Source organism: Montipora capricornis, chromosome 9 (genome assembly GCF_036669925.1).
Source record: "Montipora capricornis isolate CH-2021 chromosome 9, ASM3666992v2, whole genome shotgun sequence".
Classification (NCBI taxonomy): Eukaryota; Metazoa; Cnidaria; class Anthozoa; order Scleractinia; family Acroporidae; genus Montipora; species Montipora capricornis.
Genome location: NC_090891.1, coordinates 45481342 through 45506341, shown reverse-complemented (window position 1 = coordinate 45506341; position 25000 = coordinate 45481342). Strand labels below are relative to the sequence as shown.

The window sequence follows — 25000 nt, the reverse complement described above, 5'->3', positions numbered from 1 at the left end:
CATTGCCGTGACGTTAACATCTTCAGTTCCCACGGCCTGCTCCCGTCTGACCTTGTAGCTCAGTCGGTAGAGCGGCGGAGATCTAACCCGAAGGTCGTGGGTTCAATTCCCACCCCAGTCAGAGTTTTTCTCTGTCCTTGTGTGAGCCCATTTCCATAAGTAGGGCTAACGGTCACATGGCTCATATGGGACAGAAATCTAGCACTTCACAGTACACTCTATTCAGTTAACTCTGTTTAAAATATAAGTGCTACACGGCCAACGTTTGTATAAAACGTAACCTTTCCTTGTACTTGTACATGTTCATTGCCGTGACTTTAACATCTTCACTTCCCACGGCCTGCTCCCGTCTGACCTTGTAGCTCAGTCGGTAGAGCGGCGGAGATCTAACCCGAAGGTCGTGGGTTCAATTCTCACCCTGGTCAGAGTTTTTCTCTGTCCTTGTGTGGGCCCATTTCCATCAGTAGGGCTAACGCTCACATGGTTCATATGGGATAGAAATCTAGCACTTCACATTACACTCTATGCAGTTAACTCTGTTTAAAGTATAAGTGCTACACGGCCAACGTTTGTATAAAACGTAACCTTTCCTTGTACGTGTACTGAACATCTCGACTGTTTTGAAAAACACGGAGTCAGGGAATCAAAGATGAACGATTCTGCCGTGGGAATGAGAGAAAATACTAGTGTTGATTAAAATCGTCTGGGTGCTCAAACTTTGAATATTATTGCAAGAATTAATGGATTCTTTAAAGCAGCGAGTTGTTACCGCGGCCTTGGTGAAGAAGAGACGTTTAAATGATTACGCGGAAAAATATCTTTTGTTTTTATGAACTTGTTGTTTCGAGCAAGGTATAACGGCAAATTAACACAAGATTGAATACAGTTGCAATAAAAGCCTTCCGTAGTAAGGGCTAATCTTGGTCGCGTAGGAATGAATAACCATCGAAGGTAATTTGTACAGTGCTGGAAATATAATCCGAGGAAATGCATCTGAGCATTAGCAAATTCATGGAAATGGGCCTCTAACCAGGGTGGGAAATTGTCCAACGGCATCTATGGATTAGACCACCTTTACTATACCGATTGAGATCCATAATACCCAAGGTATTAGACCGTGTTTTAAAGTCTGGTTGATATTTTACATAATTTACACTCGCTTCTCACTACCCGGCAAACGTCCATCGTCTACTCTGCCGACTACAGAACATCTCACGACAATACCTGATATGCATAATATTCCCGCCACGCAGCGCGTCTTGCATGAAGTAACGTCATTACATCTCTCCCCCATAACGCAAACAAAGTGCAACGGTGCAATAATCTATATGTGCCACATACAGAAATAATAATAATAATAATAAAAGAACAAATAAACATGGCTTTTTTTTAACAAAGATCGTCTTGGTGTCCTTTGTAGACGCTTATATAGTATACGTATATTTGCTACTCAGAAATATTAGAAATATCAATTAGTGTCCTTTGCAGATGTTATTTTCCTTCTGAGCCTGTCACAGGACGCATGTCTTTGTTCTGTTTCACGGTCTGATCTTGGCTGTTCTGTTCCCGGTAAGTTCCTGTTCCACTGAGCCACTATTTTCTCCGGGCTGCTCTTGACCTTGCCAAAGTTCACGTGACCTATTCACTGGAACAGCATCTGCGGACTCAAATGCACGTGATTCCCTGCACCCATTTTCAAGCAGCTTCAAATCGGTGTAATTCCTGGTGCGAATCTTAACATTGTCCTTAGCAATCATCATGCTTCCCTTGACTCCAATAACTACCATCGAATCCGGATCGTACAGAGGCGTCAGGCTGTTTTTCCGTTTCTGCTTGCACAGTAAGGTGTCCCCAGCTTTGATTTTCATCATGGCTGTGTGTCGTCTCTTATTAGCGTATTAGGCTGATTTAGCAACAGAACGGGAACGTCAGTGGCGACGGCGCGCGCAGAAAAAACACCAATGAGAATTCAGAATAGAATAGACTCCTATCTTTTCTTTTCTATTCTAAATTCTCATTGGTAGTTTTGCTGCGCGCGACGTCGCCAGTGACGTTCCCGTTCTGTCGCTAAATCAGCCTATTGCTTTATCTTCTGTTTTTGTTTTCTGTCACGATGGCGGATCATCATGTCGTCGGAATGTTTAGGTAGTCCCTTATAAACCTCAAGAAACTTTCCCTGCAGTTCCCTTCCGGAACAAGAGTCTATTCGGAATGACTCCAGTGGTTGCATGTTCAATTGCTCTTTATGCCCTGACTTCCCTGCACAGACCATCCCTCCCGGGTTGCCTTCCAATGCATCGATCCGTGCGGTCCTCCGTATCCTGTGCATAAATCTTTTTCAAGTCGTCGTAGGCCTCGACGCATCCAGGTGTCACTTTCAGGCGCTTGAATCCCTCTTCTTGCGCGTATTCATCAATTCAGTTATGGCTGTTGAACACAGGGGCATTTTAAATAACTCCTTGTTGAAATCGCCCGCGTGCAGACGTCTCCTATTTCCTTTGTTGCACGCGGAAAAGGGACGTTTTCGTAACTCCATCGCTAATCGTTTTCAGGTTACTATCTAGGATTCATGGTTTGGGGAAGAAGTCCTGCGTGGCCGAAGGCCACGACCTGCTTAGGGGATCCGAGGGCATGTTATAGTGATATTTTATTACTCGGGCCCGAATTATAAATCATATTAGATTTCACGGTTTTTCTTTCCGGTGCAGCAAAATGTACAATAGAAAGCACGTGGCGGTGCTTGGATTGGGCAATGCACAGTAGAAGGCACGTGGTGCTGTTCACATTAGTTATTAAAAGAAAACCACGTAGTCCAAAAGCATCGAGAGTACTGTGCTGCGTTGTTTGGATCACTGAAGATCGATATTTCGTTGGCTTAATCGATTTCTTCTTGGGGCGCTGAAGACACATACAAAGAAAGGCACAAGCATTTCGCGGTAGACTAAAAGATGTCGAGCGTCAGCTTCAAAAAGTGTCGTTCCGCGATTTGAACTGAATGATACTCAAATGCCGGGTGACTGAAATGGACGCAACTATTGAAAGCGAAACAAGTAAAAATACTAATTCCTTAATAAGCTGCGGGTACTTTATTGAGAACTACTCTGAAGATGACAGCGACAAAGAAAATAACTCGACAAACAACATAGCCTCCATATTGGTCCATCTTGAACTTCTTCTGAAGACAAAGCAAAAACATTGGCACAGCGAACAAATAGCATCACGCTTGTACCATTTTCAAAGCGAACAAATAGCCTTTCCGCTCAGTGTACCATTGACTACGAACATAAGTTTTTTATCTGTTGCGTTCTTTTATTTTTTAGTGTTAAACAGTTTGTTTCTTTGTAATGGTCTTAACATATCCTTTTGTTTTAGCTTCGATGTATTGCGGAAATGAACAAGCATCTGTCCTTCTCTTTTATGGTCAATGATGAACATAATGGACATCAAAATTTGATTTGATTTAAGACGATTTACGGTGTCCCCGATTAGTGCTCCAGCGCTGAAGATTAGACACTTAAACAAAGTTCGTTTCCTTTATCTGACAATCAGACTAAATTGATCAATCAAAACGGTTCGAAAAACAAACAAGGTTTGGCTGTTTTTCTGTCATCCCGTGGTTCATCTCTGCAATAGCTAAGGTTAGTTGCTTTTATCTATTTTAGTGCACGAATATGTAACTTTCAAGCTATTACCTTGTTATAGGAAAATGTAACCGCGCCGGCTATGGCTGCACTTCTATTTTCAAGCTGCTGAATTTTTCTCACTTTCTACTCTTTTTAAACGCTGTGCTCCTCTCAAGTTGCAGTTCCGTATTTCTTAAGTTTTCAGTGGAGCTTTAATCCTGATCTTTCTATCGCCGAGATGTTGTGCCGACGCGAGTGTTTTCTCTCAGATGCTAATAATTAAATTTCACTGGCTTCAGTAAGTCCAGCCACAAAATATTCGTAGCACAATATCCTACGCGAACAAAATTTGCATGTCAATATATATTCCTTGAAGGCTTGAGTCATGCAGTCATGTCGGGAGACCCAGGGGAATAAAAAAATTTGCGCTTGATAAACTTTGGGAACAAATTTTATTTGCATAATTAATGTTTATTTCTTCAAGGCTTGATAAATACAGTCACGATCGCGAACTGCCTAATACGTAAAAAATCCTATTAACTAATAGAAGCGACATGAATGCGCAAAAGTTTGTTTACTACGGCTTTCATTTTCGCATCTTTCAATGCTTTCCAGCTTCGCGAATGTGTTTGAACTTTGTCAACACGAAGGAGGCGTGACTGTGATTGGAAGACTGAGTCACTGCAGTCATGCCAGTAGACCCAGGGAAATAAAGAAATTTTGTGGTTGACAAACTACGGTCCGCCACTCCAGTAAGGGTCAGTTTGTTGTCAACGGTCGAACCCGTGGCCACTGTGGTGCTAAAGCACCGCCTTCGCAGGTTATTTTGTTGCAATATTCACCGCCTGACGTTACTCGCAGGAATGCTATTGCGTTGATGGTGGGTTGAGATGAAAGTTCAATCTTTGTCAATTGATTCTGATGTGAAATTGTGACCGTGGGAATATTTTATCCAGGAATATTTGACTCAAACTGGTGGCACCTGAGAATTTAGTCTCCAGCCTTGGGATAGCCTGCGTAGCATGGCAGCTTTTGTCGAGCGGGGCGCACGAGCGGCGAAGCCGCGAAATTCGCGCGCGAAGCACTCCTGCCCCAATCTCCTCGCGGTTTTTTTGCCCTCGCCCGCCTTTATTACTTAGCAACCAAAACCGCCATGCTACGCAGGCTGGCCTTGGGTTTTGATTATAATCGTTGACAACCACGAAATTGAGAAATGGCTCAAGTCGTGTCTGATCTGGAAAATAACCACACAAGAAAAAAGCTATCCACGATGGCAATAAGGTTAGGCCTTTTAATTGAGATTTTTTGATATAATTATCTTCTCAAGCTTTTTATCGGGATTCCCATACAAATCCTTATATTTTTGTCGGCCATGTTCACACTGGGCTTGGGGCGTCTGTGGTACCGAGGAGAGAGAATTGATTGATTACATCACTGAGTGTTAAGACAAGTTGCTGATAGAGAGACCTTCAGCGGGTATTATAATTACCGGGGACTTTAATCATCTTAATCGGCGTCAACTGTCAAAGATTCAGCCTACGCAAATTAGTTAAAATGCCTACACGGGGTCAGAATATTCTACATCAATTTCTTTAGAATATGGGTGAGCTGTATCGCGAAGCACAATTAATCATGTACCACCACCGCTTGGTCGATCTGATCATCAGTGCATTTTATTCTCCCCGTTAAACAAGCAACGGCATGGGAAAGGAATATTAAGCCCGCCGCACAAAGTGAGGAAAGAGCTGAGCAAACTGCCTCGCGAGGCAGTATGCTCAGCCGTTTTCTCACGCGTGCGGGGAAGTTTTGGTGAGAAATTCGCCTCACGAGGCCGTGAGGATAAAAATCAAACATGTTTGATATTTTTGGCTTCATGAGGCAAATTCCTCACTGTGTGAGGCTATCGTGAGAATCGAGTTGAGCTTGGTCAATGAAGCATCCAATAAAAATACCTGGCATTCTCACGTGACTTCAGTGACGTCGGAATTTCTTCTCCGACACCATCCTGAACCGCTGGAGTCACGTGAGTATGCCATGTATTTTTATTGGCTGCTTGATTAAACCAAGCTCAGCCCGATTCTCACGATGGCCGCACACATTGAGGAATTTGTCTCGCGAGGCCAAAAATATCAAACATGTTTGATTTTATCCTCACGGCCTCGCGAGGCGAATTTCTCACCACAATATCCCCGCACACGTGAGGAAACGGCTGAGCAAACCACCTCGCGAGGCAGTTTGCTCAGCTCTTTCCCCAAGTGTGCGGCGGGCTTTAAGATCTGTAAGGGGGGTTTAAGCCTGATAATTTACGTTCTCTATGGCTTAAACTTAATTTGGAAAGCTGGAGTGCTGTTTACAAAGCGTCTGATGTTGATGAAAAAGTTGAGGCATTCAACAGCATAATAATTAATTCTCTTGACACCAGTACTCCCCTGAGGCACGTGCGTATGCACCCCAGTGACAAGGAGTGGATGACGCCGCATCTTAAAGATCAGATACGTGCCAGACAAAGGGCTTGGGTGAAAGGCGGCAAGGAGAAATATCAACAAAAGCTTGAAATGGTAGCTTCTCTCATATAGTGCCAAGCGTAAATCCTATGAAAGGAAGGCCAGTGATCTCCATTATACGAATTCGAGCAAGTGGTTTAAATATATCTATTCGCTTTGTGGTGCCCAACAGTTATCAAAAACCCCAACTGCGCAAAATAAGGCTTAATTACAGAAAACAGCTGATCTTCTGCTTGACGCTTTTGTTGCTCCTCGGAAGGACCGAGAGCCAACCGCACTGTCACTCGGGGGCGTTACTAAACACAGGAACGGAACGGAACGGAACGGAATATACCGGAAGGAGGTGGAATGACACCGGAATGACACGGAATGAACAAGTATGGTCAGGAGCCCATTATACCCGGAGCCTCCATCTTCCATATTAACTCTTTGAGTCAACCCTTTCCCTTATCTTTCTATTTTTAGAGGCACCTCACAGGGGGGCTTTAGTGGGTGTTTTCACAATAGCCAATCATAATAGCCCTATGGTCAGCCATTTATTACATCACATAAGTATGTGACGTATGTGGACCACTTCACGTATGTTCTCAGTCACATACGTCAAAATATAGTGGTTCTAAAAATAGAAAGATACAGGAAAGGGTTTACTCACGCGTTCAAAACAGATGGAAGCTCCGGGTAATGGGCTCCTGGTATGGTATCGGAATAACACCGAAACGAGCCGGAATAAACAAGAATGGTACCGGAATATACCGGAACGAGGCGGAATAACAACAGAATGAGGCAGAATAAACCAGAAGGACACCAGAATCAAGCTGATTAGCGTGGACCGGAATGACAAGGAACAAAAAGTAATTTTTTTCATTCTAGACTGTGAATGAATAAGTGTTGCAGCATAGGGAGACTGACAAAAAAAAAACAGTTTACATTAAAGGGGAAGTAACAAGGCTTGGAACGAGTCACGATATGTTCTCACAATTCTTCATGTAAATATATTATCGCATCATCAAGAGCTTTTGGAAATGGACACAAAGCTACTTGGAGTCCTTTCCAGTATGGTGAAGTGATTGCTGGTGTGCCCCGTGTGGTGTCATTTCTCCTACTCTTTTTAATGTGCATATTAATGATATTGAGGAGTGCATCCCCAGGGGAATACTTGTATCCACGTGCAAGTACGCTGATGACTGCACCCTATACGAATTAGTCTCTAAGGACTCTGTTAGTCAAATGCAGGGCGCTGTGACTCACTTGGAAAGTCGGGCTGTGCAGAATAAAATGGAGCTGAATGCTAAGAAGACAAAAGATATGTGGATCACCTTCAAGAAGTCGTGTCCAACTGCGCCTCCTATTAGTCAGATTAGTATCGGGCCTACTGAACTGGAGAGGGTTTCAGAGTTAAAACTACTGGGTGTACATGTACAGAACGATCTCAAGTGGAATACACATGTTTCAAGTATTGTGAGGAAAGCGTGTAAATGGATCCACCACATGTACATGTAGACTCTGTCCAAGTAAGATTCTGTTTCTTGGTGGCATGATTTTCTTCGGTTCTTTCTGTGTCCAATGCGTCTACATGTACTGTACTTGTTCATATGGCGTACTCTGTTTGTTACAGTACATGTACTGTACGTGTAAAATGTTCTTCATTTTATATCTGCTTCAGCAAAAGATTGTGCAAAAAATAACAAAATCTAAATGATAATGTACATACTCTTGTATTTTTGTTCAGTATTTTAAAATACATAAAACTACGATGAATGACACTAATGAATGTTTTTTCTTCCTATTGTTTATTCGAAAAATACCAACGTTTGTCAGTTCATCTTAATGATTGACCATTTCGATTAACCGATTGTATGAAGGTGCAATTGATTGTGCGTCTCCATGCAAATTGCATTATTGTATGTCTCTAATACGCCATTGATTGTCATACTATGTAATTGATTTTCTAATGGAGTTAATGATTAACCATTGCGCGACATTGAAAGTATATTTGTTACCTGTGATTGTGCAAAGGTGCAATTGTTTATCCGTTTATGCTATTGAATGTTAATACATATGCAAATAGCGTTATTGAAAGTTCGTTCGCGTTAATGAATTGAAGTTCATGGAAGTACTAATAAACGTATATTTGCCGTATAGTTTCAACTGTTGAGGTAAATGAATGTATATTTTGCGTAAATGAATAGCAAAAAATGTAAAGCTGAATAGCTTGTGGGGTAGCCTGCGAACGCAGACGTATTTCCGGCGGTCGTTTACGTCTGCGTTCGCAGGCTACTTGTGGGGTCGTGCACAAATGAAATCAAATCAAATTAATACATATCAAATCAAATGTTGGTTTTTTAGGAGAGGGGAAGACCAGAGTACACGGAGAAAACCTCTCGGTGCAGAGTAGAGAACCAACAAACTCACCCTACATATGACGCCGGATCTAGGAATCGAACCCGGGCCACATTGGTAGGAAGCGAGTCCTCTCACCACTGCGCCACCACTGCGCCACCACTCGGGAAACGAAACACCATTTCTTTTTGAAATAGTTTCTTGTTAAAAGTCTGGTCCACGGCATGGCATATTGCCGGTAAATTCGACCTTTGTAGGCATATCGCCTAGAAAAACCCTGGTTCACATCCCATTCATCCTAGTAAAACAACTGTCAGTGATGTTTTAGTATTTGGATCAAAATTAATGCTGGTAGCCAATGTGCAGCTATGTCACTATGTACTATTATTATATATAATTATTACAGGGAATTAATTACTTCCCTAACAGACTTGGTAAATATTATGACTGTAGGAAATGAACTCTACACTGCTTTATCAAGCTTATCGAGACAAACATATTTCTTGTTAACAGAATTACCTACAGAAGTCATACAGGCAATGTACATGGAAGTTGCAAAATAGATTTTGCGCACTGTATGTCTTTAATAAGGGATTTCCAAAATTTGATCACAGAGAATTGCGGTAATTCTTTTATTTTGACAATTGGGTGCATATTACTGTGAGTATTTAAATTACAACAAATGATGTATTTTAAATATTTGATTCTCGTGCTATGGATTCATTTGGCATGGCCATCCGCAAGGAACTTGTGTACTTCTAAAAGTACTGACTTTGAACAATTAACAGAGTATTTTAAAGTGTCGAGATATATTTGAACTACCATTGTGCACATCTTGACGCGTCGTTCATCACTGCATAATAGTTAGGACATTATTGTAAGACATCTTCATATCTCACCTTCGTTTCTTTCGTTTATATCTGCAAGAGATGTTCGATGTGTTATTTCGTAGTTTTCTCTAACCAAATCACGAATCTTAAACCGTTCGATTAGCGTTTCCTTTCTTAAGCACTGAGCAGAAATATCCATGAAGCAGCAAAAAACAATGTGCTTAGCCATTTGGGAATAAATCATACACTATTTTTACCTCGTTTCCATGGTCCAGTGGTCATTGTCACCACCTATAATGAAGATTACCGGGGCCCAGTATTCACTACTTACATGTTCGAACATCATGAGAAGCGCAATGTAAGGCCGATGTGAGAAGGACAGACTTTTCTCTTTTCTTTTCTTTAATGCTAAATTAACCATCCTCTACTGTATTTTTTCAGGCCCGAGTTTAGGCTAATTGTAGCCTCTTGTTTCATTTTTTTTGTCGTGATCACAATCTGATGACGTGTGTAAATCATCATCTCCTTTCCATGGTTTTCTGGTTACAAATTTGTCCATGTTGTCGCTATTCAACTTATAAACAGAATCTACAGCACGATAACCGAGCCTACTTTGTAATAATCCATGTTCCTTGTCATATAGTGTCCCTAGACCGGGAATACGTACTTCATGTGTATTGACCTTGTGGCGTCTGGATTATTTTTACGTTATAGTTACTTGTGTACGGTAATGATAATATTTTTTGGTGGACAAGCTGAGCATTTAAGGGAGAGGAGCTTCTAGCTTCTACCCCTCGGATACCCTGGATAGAACCCTGGTTTGAGCGATCATACGTCGACCAACTCAGACTCGTCAAACTGTTATGTAAGTTACCATTTAGCCAAAAAATCCGGAAATTTCAGTTTGAGGTCAAATGGAAAGGCAATTTTCCGAAAATCTTTTCGGAAATCGTGGACAACCTCCAGAGGTAGTCCACTATTTCCTTTCGAAACCGAATTCGGGAAATTCCCTTACCATTTGCGAGAATCGTTCCGTTTCGCCATTCTCATCCGGTTGGTCAATAAATTCGTAAAGTAGCTTACCTTTATGACACCCTATGTCCAGTGGTAGGACTTTTTTGTAATTCTGGACGGCGGGTATTATTCATAATTTATGCAAAAAATAAACAACCTGGGGCCGGTTGCTCGAAGCCTGGTTTGCGCTAATCGTTGGTTAAGAGGTGTCAAACCCTACAGGTTTCCATGGTATTTAATACTGGTTAGCGCTAACCATGCTTCGAGCTAGCCGGCCTGGGAGCGAGACTGGAATACGATTAGCGATGGCGTTATGCAGGCGTCCCTTTTCCACGAGCAACAAAGGAATTAGGAGACGTCTGCACGCAGGCTATGTTGAACAAGAGGCTACGGGTAGCCTACACTTCGTTCGAAGGATTTTGGCCCACATTTTAAGTTCACAGTATTTAAGTGGGTTTCAGCGGGTTACAGAGTCATACGATAACTGGGATATTGCATTGAGTGCAATGAAAATAAAAAAACTCGTTTTCGGTCACGCACACAATTCGTTAATACATACTTCCTCGTTGATTTGTCACGTAGTGTTCCGTGGCTCAGTGGTCATCGCGATTGCCTCCCACCGGACCTGCCTTCGACAAGACGGAGAAATCGTACGCATGCGCAGCCAGAGCGCTACCCTAAAAAAAAAAAAAAATAATAAAAAAGTCCAAAAACGGAGTCAAAACTATTTAACAAATTGATGTCAGTTTTTCATGCGTCTGTCCTGTTATTGAACATGAATTTCGTCATAACATGGTCACAATAGCTGTGGATCCACGAGGCGATAGCCGAGTATATCCGCAGACCACTTTGCATATACTATCGCCTCGTGGATTCACCGCTACTTTGACAATGTGCAGTTCCCTGCGCAATTCCGGGATGGCCTATTGACCGAATGCATAAATGTCGGCCAAAAAAATATTCTTTTGTTTATGTGTTAATGAGACTCACTAGCCTCGCTGTCAAGCAACATTTCTTTTGTATTTTGTCCATGCAAACGAGGCTAGTGAGGCTAATTAGCACATAAACAAAATAATATTTTTTGGGCTGCCAGCATTCCGTAGAGGCAAGTGGGATTTTAAGTGACAAAGCTGCGACAGGAGCCTATACTAGTACGCCTGGAGAGCGTTGCGTCTCGGAAACGCTTTCAAGGCAAAAAAAAGCAAATAACGGTGATTCCTTCGTAACAAGCTCAATGAGGCGATTTCGCCTTTTGTTAGTGGCAATAGTAGGGAGTTTACGCAAGGACGTCGACGACGTCTACAAGAACGCCACAAAATAATACGATTCATGAACGAAAACAAAGGCCCTGCACGCCTTGCACGCGCGTTTTGCATTTTTACACATATTTTTTGCTGTCTTCGTCCTGACAACGACGTGAATTGACCAAATTTGAAATTGTGAAGAGGACGTGAGGACCTGACGAAACATTTTAAATTTTCATCCCAAACAACCATCCGTTCATGCCAATGTTGATACACACTTTCCATTCCGAACGACTTGGATCGGAGATATCACGAAATTGCTACAATAGAGCGAGCTTCAATCGGGTGTCGTAAAACCAAAACCAAAGTAATCACTTTGGCCAATCAAAAAGGACGGAGACAATCAAGTAAACCAATCAAAACTCGAAGTAATTACACGTAGCCGACACAAAGCGCCGGAAAATGTGCACGCAATTGTACACGCGCGAGCCACGATTGGTTTGGTTTCACTTCTGATTGGTTGAAAAACTGGCGTGAGAACTTTGAACCAATCACTGAGTGAAGTACTACAAAACCAAAGCTATTCGCTAATTACTTTCGACACTCAATTGAAAACCGCTCTAACGGGAAATATTGGCTCCTTAAAATTGGCTCTAACACACCAAAGAGTTGTGCCGATGTAAGCATTGAAGAAAGGTTTTGGTTGGAAAAATAGCTAGTCACTGCAAATCTTAAAGTGCCCTTATTGAAATGTTTTTTTTTTCTTCCCATCTCAATCTAACTACTACGAATACCTGAAAGGTATCCAAGTTGTAATCTCGGTTGACTTTTTTGAACAATAAAATTAGGACGCGGGGATTTCATGGGTTAAAAGCTATGCGCGATAAGCCCTAGGGAGAGGTTGTAATTGAAAATATAAACACCACCCAGATGCAAAACAAACTTGTGAACACACAAACCTAAAATCTCGTAAACATAACGAACACAAAAACGAATGAAAGAAACCTTAAGAAGAAACCTCGTGGGAACGGTGAGCATGCGCTGTTTGACATTTTACAAGTTAACCGCTGATAAAATAAACCGTTTTGTACATATTGCGTATATTGCGTATTTTACAGATTGACATCGGCGTATATTGCGCATATTGCGTTGCGTATATTACGTATACTGCGTTGCGTATTTTACAACAAGCCAAACATCGTAATCAAATACAATAGATAATTTTATATATGATAAAATGACACTAACGTGCAATTAAATATTTGTACAAACGTTTCTTGAACTTATTGACATTATCAGCGTCTACAAAATTATTCGGCCAAGCATTTCCACCGGTCAATATATCTATTCCAAAAAGAATACTACTTGGTCGTCCATATCTCACATTTATTAGAGGATCTAGTATACGGCCGTAAGAAAAAAATGGATACTTTTCCAAGTTAACATTACAAAAACCCTTAATATATCCAAAAAGTTGTCTAAATAATCACAACGAGTTTTCAAGTCCATCCGTCCTAACTTAGTCTTTCATTATAAGCAGAGTCCTTGCCGAGAATCCATTTGGACCCGTTTCGTTGGATTCGTTCTAATTTGTCTAACAAATATTCAGAATATTGCTGACGCGGCTTCCATGCGACGCATGCATATTCTACCATAGGACGAACCATCGACACATACCCATATAGCCTCAGGACATTTTAAGTAGGCCCAAGAAGCGGTTAGCTTTTGCAACAATTGCAAGCACGTGTGTTCTCCAAGACAGATATTGGAAGATGTTTATGCGAGATGTTTGTTATGTTAAGATGTTGATGTTTTTGTAAGTGTCTTTGGACTGTTGAGAGCGATCTTTGTATAGCAACAGTGAAAACTGTAAGAAAGGAAACTGTAACAAAGTAGTAGCTTGAATTTGAACGTAGGCCGGATACCCTCGAATGACGACAAAAATACACTCCTGCCGCAATTGGGCGATTCAAGTCCGCGGAAACAAGGATAAAAGCCGAACGCTTTTCGTAACCAGTAATTTTCAGCGATGCAGCTGTTTATTAGCAGTAATCGCCTGTTACTTAAAGACTGAAAGCTATCTGGAAAAGATTATGCAGACATTTGTCGGGATTCAGCGAGCGACGGCTAAAATTCACGCCATTACGAAGTTTCTATTTGCCTCATGTCCATTGCAGTATCTTTCTTTTGTACACAAGTTCTCCATTTGGACTTGTTGTTCCTCTAGGAAGAAGGGCACAGTACACTATGGTATCAGCACCTATGAAGGGACAAAAATCAACCACGTCAAAGGCGTTGGAGACGAAGCCACAGCCGACGGGATAATTATTTATTATTTATATCATAATTCACAAAAAATTTTCCATCACTATGGATAGTTCGTGTATTTTACATACAATTATGGGCGTGTATGTTAATTGTGCCATATGTGTAGCATGACTTTCTTCAAGCCCGTGCTGGTCCACGGATAATGTCAGCTGGGGCAGCCACACCTCTTCAAAAAATCATTCACAAAATGGTTGGGAAGGATTGCGTGACAAGTTAAAATATCGATAAATAATATAGCTGCTTCTACGTTTTAAACCGACATGAAATAAAAGGAAAAAAACCAGACCTTCCTCTGGAGACCTGAGCCCATTGGGTCCACCCATATCAGTCCTCACCCAACCTGGACACACCTAAATGAAAAATACATCTTATAGTTTTTGTGCTTAAGGGCTATAAATTGCTGTATTGCACTATGTCAACGGTCTGATGTAAGTAAGCAAGGTAAGTAACAACCTCGTTCCCAAGGTCTCTCCTCATCGACAAAGAGACCCTGCGAACGAGATTGGGTAAGTCAGTAACTAAGGCCTAGTGTATGTATATATCCCTATTTGGGTTGACCCAAATAGTAAACTTCACAGGGTTGATTCAAACGTCGAATTTATCACTAATCACGATGTACAATGCTTTCGTGAAAGAAGGTATTTGTGGGACGCAAAATAAATTATACAAATGCATGCATTTTATTCGGCACAAAAGTTGGCCACACGAGAAGTCGCTCCAGAGTCGATTTTCCATGTAGACCACTCGAACTTAATTCGTTGGTCGAACTTAATTCTTGGGTCGAACTTAATTGATTCAAATGTCGATCTTTTCATGTACTTTATTGAATGAATTAGGTTCGTTACATTTGAGTACATGAAAAGTTCGACGTTTGAACTGGGCCTAAGCGAGCGAGCGAGTGAGTAAGTACGACCCCGTCAAGTAAGACCTCACGAACGGTGAAGTCAGATCAACGGCTTAACGACGAAACGGGCCGACGTTTTCTCGAGCTGCTTCTTATTATCGAATACTACTTTTAACTAGCAGTAATCAGGGTTTAGTTAGGTGCATTCGATTCCTGTTTTGTTATCGATGGGGAATTTGAAAGTAGTTGTATATTTTGAGGAGAATCGTTGTGCACCATTTTCTATCATTTGTTCAGTAACGAAGGTATCCCATGAAAAGTATTTTGACGGTTACCTTTTTGTTAACAATTTTATTAAAAACAAGTACCAGTTTTGTGGGATATCAGTAAACAAGCGTGATTTTCGAAGTGTACAGCGCGTGGTATCACCGGCCAGACACCCATCCAGATTATTGACCCCGTTCAACAGGACTTGACTTCTTTCATGTACTTGAAGTTTGAAAAGTCAAAGAGGCAATAATTCAAAGATGTTGACCGACTGGAGCCGATTGTAAATTTTACTTGTTGGCACTTTAAACGCGAAGACCCACTAAGAACGGCGTGGTGCCTTAAGTACATGCAAATGGTATTTATCAATCAACCATGGACGCAACCGAGAGATGTGTAGTAATTTGTTCAATAAAAAGCACCTTATGGCAATGTGTACGTAATATGTCATCAGATGTTATGTTTTTTAAATCCCCAGTTCCTTTTCTTCGCGCTAGAAATATCTTTTCGGGCTTCCGTCTCTGTGTTGCTGTTTGTGGATCACCATCTTGGAAAATTAATCAGCCGTGCTTGAATGAATTCGAACAAAGGCAGTGTGTAAAACGCTCTCTTTTATAGTGCGTCTTCGTGTTTAGCAGAGCAATGACAGACATCCTACACGTCTCTGATGAGCACCGGCACACCAAGAAAACTTGTCACTTTGTTTTCATAGGTGCGAAAAGCATTCAAAGCATTTATTGTCAATTTCGATTACAAATAACATTTCAACAAAAAGACAGACAATAATAATAGGTGTAACATTCATTTCCCGTTAGCTAGCACATCGATGTCCTCTCCGTTGACTATTGTTCAGGCCCCAGTTGTTCAAACGATGGATATAGCGCTATCCGCCGGATAAATAACTATCCACTTAATCGGTTTTGCTAGTGTTTATCCGCTGGATAGCGTTATTCGCCTCTTGAACAACCAGAACAACCCGGGGGGGGGGTGGGACTCCCATGTGGAACAGACGGGGATGCTCGTCGGAAATTTTGAATTTAAGCCCTAAAGGAGACTAATCTGAGCGTGGCTCAAGCTTTTTGTGACCCCTAAAGGAGACTAATCTGGGCGTGGCTTAAGGAAATTTTGACCCCTAAAAACAAGTTAAAAACAAAATTTGACTTCTGTATCTCTTCGCGTAATTCTGTGTTTCTTCGCGGAACCCTAAACAAGACCTTGGCGACTTAAAATACCCTAAGCGAGACCAAAATCCAGAATTTACACCCCTAAGCGAGACGACGAGCCTCCCCATCTGTTTCATATGGGATGCCCCCCTCGGGCAGAACAACCGAGACCAGGTGTAGGATAACTGCAAACTGCCTACAAATAGCGCTGATAAACAGTATTCAAGTCTAAGCACCCATTTTAAGACAGTTCGCTTTCAATAACTGTGATTAAGGGTTAGTCTGGAGTCTGCGGTCTGCAGTCTGCAAGTGTCAGACACCGCTATTTTTCCCATCTGATTTGCAAAACATGAAAAATATGATACAAAATAATCCTGTTTCTTTTCACTCGGCCTCGTTTGCTGGCCACTTGAGGAACAACAGGGTTGTCAGATGGTTTTCGCAGCAGGTGAATGTGAATTTATTTTATCTACTAACCACCAGTTCAGTAGTGGATGACTTTTTTGCAAAACGTTTTTCCATCAGGGTATGAGTTATACAATAACAGTTACTAACATCTGTTAATAACAAATGGTATGCACCTGAACCTGAACGTTTACTCACAGAATTCACAATGATTCCTTCCTGGGCATCCTGCTCAAACTTACGAGCTTGTGCCATAGTGAGGGAAGTTATCCCTATTTTAGACACCCTATAAGCTGATAAATGCAACGAGATAAAAAAGTCAGAGCCGTGCGTAATTGAAAACAGAGTGTATGATGACCATGACAAAAAGAGTAATGATGATGATGATGATGTGTTATAAATATCGGTATTGTTTGCAAAACAAGTAAATAACCCTCTTTGTGAAACATGATTGGTTAACTCAAAGGTGATCAGCCTAGCACTAATCGCCTCCAACCAAAGGGCTTCTGTATTTTCTGTGCTTTGGTGAGTAATGTTTTGGTCAGTCTCGAGTTATTTAGACTGTGTGGTTGTGACCACGCCCCTTGGCTGCATTCTGAAGAGCCACCTGGCTATTCATTACCCTTTTAATAGGTGAATAATTAACGAAAAATCATTTTTCCATGAACTGGTGAGTCTTTGACATCATTTCCTCCTCTATCCAGCTCTCTCAAGATCTTAAGGACCATTAAATAGGAAAATTCCAGTTAAAATAGACCGATGTCTTTTTGAAATCAAGGCTTAAAACTTTGGTTGCTTAGTGTTTATAGTAACACAGTTTTGAAATCCAAACAAAAATAAGAATATTGAGTTTTTGGTCACAGGAGCACTTTAACTCCTCAAGACAATCAAGAGAGTAGTTCTGAAGTATACTGGTAAGAGAAGGATGAAGGCAGTGGCGAATTGGTAAGTGATAAATTATGTTGATGATGATAGTGGTTTGACCACTGCTAACAATGATGATGACGAGCTACCTGAGAATGGCCCCGGAGTTATATTTTACACAGGGAAATAAAAAATTGACATTGGACACACCTGGAGGAAGATGGGAATCATTAGGCCATTCCCATTCAGCCATCTTTCCATCTCTAGAGTCACTGATAAAATAAAATTATATATACCAGGCATAGACAAATTAAAAAAGGGAATAGTACCAGTGCTACATGTAATTAACTGAAACGACATAAATCAAGTAAAATTAAATTAGCTTAACGTCACAACATAATAATAATAATAATAATAATAATAATAATGATAATAATAACAACAACAATAACTTTATTTAAGCTGCTAAAAATATATCAGTTTGTTAAAAACAAACACACTGGTAATAATACATGAGCAGAAAAATGTAAAATTTCTGAAATACATAAAAACGATAATAAAGGGTAAAATACAATCATATCACACAATCAAAATCAACTATTTATATAATTATTATCTTAATAGATAAAAGAGGATAGGAATATGAAATACAATATTTAATTTACCGTGCATCTATGACTTAATTTGTCCGATTTTTGCAAAAAACTATATTAGGCTGCTTTGAATGATGAAAAGGCTGTAATTAATCTTATCGATTTTGGTAAATCGTTCCAATCCTTCGCTGCAGCATATTGAAAAGTTTTTTGTCCAACTGTTGTATTTGCTTTTGGTAAATGTAGCGTAGTGTTGTCTCTGAGATCTCTCTCGTGCAGACTTGATCACCGAGGTAGATAGCCTTTTAGTTGGTTTGGACAGTTATAGTCTTTGATGATTTTATAGACCAACTGAAATCTCATAAAAAATGCCTTCGATTTTTTTATGTTAAGAGTCCCAATTTAGATCTCATACTCTGAGTGCATGAAGTCCTGTTAGCTTCAGTTGAGTATGGTGCTTATAACCTGATTTTGGAGCCTTTCTAGGCTGTCTATCATTAAATTTGCACATTCCATCCAAATTATATCTCCACCCTGTAATGGATTTAAGGACATAAGGACTTGAGTGAATTTTCCAGATTTAACTTGAATGCAGTTATTAAAAACTGAACCACGGATATCAGATTTCAAGCGTTTTCATTTGCTTGCCAGACAGGCTACAACTGTATCAGTTCATATACATGCTGTACCTAATATAGTCAAGGAATGCCTCAGCAATAAGTGAACTGAAAATATTTTTGCAGTACTCTGAGCAAAAAATGGCTGACAAAAGTCGTTTTGGACCGGAATTGACTGAGGCAGAATTCGATGCTCTAGCTAGTCGACAATACTACTGTCGGGAACATCATGGAGTTTTTAATAAAACAATATTATTATTCTACTTGGGCTTGCTGGATATAAAATGATTATAACTAACTTGGCACGTTATCTATCACTTCATATCCAGTGCGCCCTCGTAGAGTAATTATTAAATACATCATCTATTTTTGAGGATAAAAGATTTGACATTACCTAAGGTATTTTTCGATAAGGGTTGTTATTTCTGGGATTGTTGATGCTGTCGAGGTAAACTGTTTCTGCAATGAAGGAGAAACACTGCTTAAGCTTGCCTTCTGGGACGACACATTTACTACCCTATTAAAACAATAAACATATAGTAAGACAAAAGAAAAAAGTTGACAGTAAAAACTGTTCACCACAATGACTTAACGCAGTAGGGTTTTCAATGTTCCTTTGTTGGAACAAAACAACAATATTTTTAAGTACTGTGAACGAATTGCTTTATTCTGCTTAATCCCCAACTCAATGGACCATATTAGCAAGCTTGCAATGGAGGCTAATGTGGGGGAGTATATTAAAAAGTATTTGCATTTGAAAAGGATTCCCCCGCATTAGCCTCTATTGCGAGCAAGTTCCAGTCCATACTGAGAATACCAATATGCGGTCAATTAGACCCATGAAGAGACAAGATAGATCTGCATTGACATCTACGTGTCCCAGAATTAATTTTGGCAAATTCTTTCTTGACTTAAGGTTGTTTTTGCTTATGTGGTCTCATACACCATAAGTCTTTTACAGATATCAATGACTCCAAGCTGGCCACATTTTGCTGGAGAATTAAGGCCAGACCACAATACCAGGAAATCTGGATCCTATCCCTGCTTTTATAGAATAGCATTCGGGATCTTTAATGTCCCGCAGAGTTTTATGAACAAGGGTTGTGAAACAGGGCCACATACATGGTTTATGGTCCTCGTCTGAGAAGACTTAAAAGTCTTTGAAACCAAATGATTCAAAACCATAATGATGGAGTGTTCGTCCAGCTGGAGACAAAATCAACCTCCTGCATGCTAGTCCAATGCTTAACCAACTGAGCCATTTGAACTGGTCAACTATAAATTGTATAAAAGATATATTTAAACTAAGGGAAAAAAAGCATGTAAACATATGTCATCATTGCAGTTATCAAGATTGCTTATATATAGTGTATATAAATACTTTTTTTTTTTATTTCCTCAATCGAAAGATCATGATTTTTCTGAGATAAAAACAATATTAATTTTGAAAAATATTCTGTACCAATTTTCTTTCTGTGTCCCTGAGGAGAATTGGGATAGCAGAACTGTGACGTCAAAACAAGAATGCAGGAAATTTTAGGGACACAAATTTCATTCTTTTGTCTAATTTCATTATTACAACTAAATGCAACACATCTCACAAGCAGTTTCAGAAACTTCTGAATCTGAGAAAATGGAAAATTTGGGCACTGGAAAAATTTAAAGTCTCCTCACTAGCATGGTTTTGTACTCTGCCAGAAGTGAAAATTCCAAGCTTTAAAAGGCTAAAGGACACGGAACTTTCCAAATTTTTATTTTGTTTATCGCAGTAAAACCATAATGTTTCCATTGAGTTAATAAAATAAAAAAAAATGTTATATACACTTTATAAATTACTAGCAATGTCCAGAAGGAAATTAAAGCCTAAGAATTCATTCTCTGGAGGCCTAATACAAATTATTACAAACTCACAAAATGACCAGCTTCCAGCTGAAATTTTCAGGGTTTCCTACTGGTTAAGCTTTTAACCCTACCCTACCCCTGACGCATTGACCCCTGGAAGTGGAACTTCATAGATTTTACTCTGTCTAACGCCAGACAATTTTACTCGTCAATGGAGGAGGTCCAGGGTAGTTCAGGTTTCAATGGGTAAATAAAGTTGATAACTACCAATTAGTGATTCAACATAAATACCTTACCTTGCATGAGGTCGCAGAAGTGGAAAGAAACTGTTGCACATCTCCAGTGTTCCAAAGTAGTTTGTCTTAATTGTTGTTTCTGCCCTTTCTGTACAAGGGATTTCTTTTTGCTGGTGAAGAAAATTGACCAACTTTATTAGGCATTATAGAGAGTATGAAGTATTGGGATACATGCACCTCAACCATTTCCCTGCTAAAATAATTCATATATTCCATTGAACACGCCTTCCTCTGGCATGTACATGTACACTACAAAAAGAGTTACTGCTAGGGGTGATGAATGGTAAAATCTGAGACTCGCCGAGACGCCGAGACCCTTACTTGCGAATCTGAGACCGAGACCAAAACATGCAAGAGTTCACACCGAAATAAATGCAATATAAATGAGACTGTGAGACTCGATCTTCACAGAGACTGTCGAGATTTTGAGATCGGATGAAAAGTTTGCTAGTGCCAAAATTTTGGAGGTACCAATAGCCACCCCTACTGCTCCTCGTTTTTTTACTTACATGTAAATACATCCAAGTATGGCTATTAGTCCAACATGGGGATATAAACAGTGAAAATTAATTGGTACAAGTGCATTTTTCTTTGACCATTTAAGTGGCTAAGGTAATAAAGACAAGCATATCAAACAGAGCTTTACAAAATATTATAAACAGATCTCTCTTAATGGCATTTTTGTTCATTTACATTTTCACAGCTAATTGAGCTCTTTGTGCAGAGATACGTTTGATGCACAACAATACCGGTAATTGAATCACATGAGCCAAAGGTTTGACGTCCAATTAAAGTGTCCCTTTAAAGCTTTTGCTTCTTATTTCTATAACAATAAGGTAAGGGTAAAGGTTAGCATTATGTTAGCTTAGGGTAAATGCATGCAACTGTTTATCTTTTCTTGAGGAACAGTATTCGGAGGGACACCGACTCGATCGAGCCTCTCTTACCTCGAGAAGCACAGCAGCATTGTTAATCAAAATGTCCAGACCACCAAATTTATCACGCACATGATCTCGAAGCTTCCCAACACTCTCTTTTGAGGTAATGTCAAGTGGATGGAACTGGATGTTTGTTGCACTCAGTTCTTTGCTAAGCTCTTCACAGACTTTGGTACCAATGTTTGCATCCCGCGCTTCAAAAGTTAAGCAAACACCTTATCATTAATACCAAATGTGTCATTTTGTGCCCCTAATACCATTCTTTAGGATAACTAAGGCCTTCCAAGGAGAGAAATATTGTCACTTTTTTCCCTCAAGTTTGTTGTGAGTGCCAAATTGTTCCCCTTTAACTAAGACAGACAAAATAATGCTGCCGTCAATATCTAAAGAAAAGATACATCATGCAGGAACAGACCTCAATAAAACCTGTGTATGGAGTCACCATCTGCAATAATTTTATTGTTACCTGAAGTTCAATTATTATCGAATTGAAACAATTATTATTGTGTAGGTCTAATGGTGTAATCTGTTGGCTGGACGTTATTTAATTTCTCTCTGAATTTTAAGAATGAAATTGAATCAACTTGATAATTCCATGTTTACTTGAAAATAAAGACAAACATAACAGGATTTCTTCCAAGAAAGTTTATGTTTCTCAAAGAACAACCAGTGTTGCTCAAATGAAGCATCAAGCCGTAAAAAATGAAAGAAAAAGTTAACCTGTGTTTGATACATTTATTTGCAGCTTCTGTTCCTAGTTTAATGGAACATACTTTTTCAGTGAGTGATTAACCCATTGACTCCTGGGGGTTCCCCATTGACGAGTAAAATGGTCTGGCATTAGACAGAGTGAAAGACTAAGTCTGGCCAGTTTAGGGGTGAATGGGTTCACCTCACTTTTAATGGCACGCAACTAGATGCACGTCCAATTTTTCAGGGGCACCCAACGAATCTGTTCCCCACATTATCTGTTCCCCAGAGGAATCTTGCTGGCTGGCACAAATACAGGTGTTTCGATGAGCTGGCTGGGAAATTTTGCCTGGGAATTACTGACGTTTTCTAGCATTTCAACCCGAGCTGGCTGTAGAAACTCTGAAGACTGAGGACGACTTAAAAAAAAAAAAAAAAAAAAAACCCTTCCCTCTCCCAGAGAATAGCCACAAACATACGACGGCTGGTCAGAGTGATTGCGCTTGCGGAAAAAACCTGTTTTGTCCCGGTTTTGTCGCTTTTGTTCGGTCGTTTTGGATCGAGGGATTTGAAAGCGCGCGGAATTCCTGGCTGGGAAATAGATTTGATCAGCTGGCTGGGAAACCAACCAATTTTATCTAGCTGGCTGGGAAATTTCTTGTGTGTCTTGCTGGGAAAAAGGAACAGATACTGTTTTCCCAGCAACACTGAAAAACACCCGAAAATGCCTTAATAACATTTTTTTTCATTAACTGGGGTATAATAATACATTTTACAACAAATTGGTCGTTGGGTGCCCCTGATTTTTATACCCAACATGAAGTGTCACAGGTCTCTGTTTTACCAATACATAAAGTATCCTAAACATCGATTAAAGCTAACCTTAGGCCTATATAAGCATTTGTAAACGGTTAGGGTTGTTTCTGTATTCGTAAAACCATAGCCTGTGACCTCGACCTGTGACTTGAGACCTGTGTTTTGTACCTGACCTCTAAGCATGGGTGACCCTATTCGATGGAATGATAGAATGAAATAGCAGAATGGCGGGATTGCGGAATACACGGAATATTCTAAAATATAGAAAATATGGAGTAATTTGAAACACAGAATATATGGAACATTCTAAAACACAGAATATACAGAATATTCTAAAACGTGGGATGAGAGGAAAGTGTTTTAAGAAAGGATATAAATATTACATTTTTTGCTCGTGAGTAGTCTGGGTAGGATAACATAACTTCAGGTGATAATTTTACATTTCCTCGAGACAAAAGATGTAAAAATGTGTAACAGAGAAGAGTTCACCCCTGGGTGATATGTTTCCCCACTTCCGTTTTTGTGCCTCTCGGACTATGCCGAAAATTCGCACGCGCACTTTCCCACATTCAGAGAAGGAAAAATGGAGAACGACGATGGTAAGTGTCTTATCGTATCGTATCGTATCGTATCGTATCGTTACGTCATCTTATCGTTTCTTTCGCAGGCTTATTTGCTAAGTCAGTGCTTTTATGAAGGTCTTTCTTCAAACTTTATTGCCGAGGGACTAAATCGCAACCACCGTAATGTATTTATCCTTCTACAGATCAATAACAACAACACCAGAGAGAGAGAGAGAGTGGTCTGTATGTGACCGATCATAACAGCATCTGCTGGGGAAATCGTGTATGAACCAATTTAGGTTTTGTAACAAAGACCTTCAAAAAGGCACTGACTTAACAAATCAGCCTCCAAAACAAAAGATAACAAGGTCTTCGTTACAAAACCCAATTGGTTCATACACGATTTCCCTAACAGATGTTGTTATGATCGGTCACATGCGGACCTCTCTCTGTCGGTGTTGTTGTTATTGATCTGTAGAAGGATAAATATATTACGGTGGTTGCGATTTGGTCCCTCGGCAATAAAGTTTGAAGAAAGACCTTCATAAAGGCACTGATTTAGCAAATCAGCCTGCAAAACAAAAGATAACATGACATACCTTACGTTTTTAAGACAATTGAGACACTTTTTTTCATTTTTTTCCTTTTTTCCTTCTCTGAATGTGGGAAAGTGGGCCTGTGAATTTTCGGCATAGTCCAAGAGACACAAAAACGGAAGCCGGGAAGCATATCACCCAGGGGTGAACTCTTCTGTGACACAATTTTACATCTTTTGTCGCGAGGAAATGTAAAATTATCATCCAAAGTTATGTTATCCTACCCAGACTACTCACAGGCAAAAAATGTAATATTTATATCCTTTCTTAAAAGACTTTCCTCTCATCCCGCATGAAATAGTATATTCCGTATATCCCGTGTTTTAGAATATTCCATATATTCCATGTTTCAAAATACTCCATTTTTTCCGTGTTTTAGAATATTCCATATATTCCTCATTTTAGAATATTCCGTGTATTCTGCAATTCTGCCGTTCCACCATTCCGTTCCATCATTCCACCGTTCCGTTCAATAGGTTTACCCCTAAGCATTGGCAATTAGCCCTTTTCAACAACCAGTAAGTGTAAGGGTTAGATTTATTTTTTGGAGGGGGTAACTACACCTGTTTACCTTTACTTGAGGACTGGAGTTTGGGTGGCATGACTATTCCAGGGGTGAGGGG

At 40.1% G+C, this 25000-nt stretch overlaps 1 protein-coding gene across 1 annotated transcript in view; it reads right to left on the bottom strand.

The window, feature by feature from the left end:
* Positions 1-13365: 13365 nt before the first annotated feature.
* The window catches only part of LOC138016303 (carbonyl reductase [NADPH] 1-like), a 24058-nt gene continuing 12423 nt past the window's right edge, over positions 13366-25000 (bottom strand). The window contains exons 4-10 of the mRNA XM_068863469.1: positions 21722-21906; positions 20775-20884; positions 19031-19153; positions 17637-17698; positions 16761-16855; positions 14170-14233; positions 13366-13815 (exon numbers count right to left, since the gene is read on the bottom strand). Coding sequence (XP_068719570.1) covers positions 13718-13815; positions 14170-14233; positions 16761-16855; positions 17637-17698; positions 19031-19153; positions 20775-20884; positions 21722-21906 — 737 coding nt within the window. The 3' untranslated portion in view covers positions 13366-13717. The remainder of the gene's footprint in view (positions 13816-14169; positions 14234-16760; positions 16856-17636; positions 17699-19030; positions 19154-20774; positions 20885-21721; positions 21907-25000) is intronic.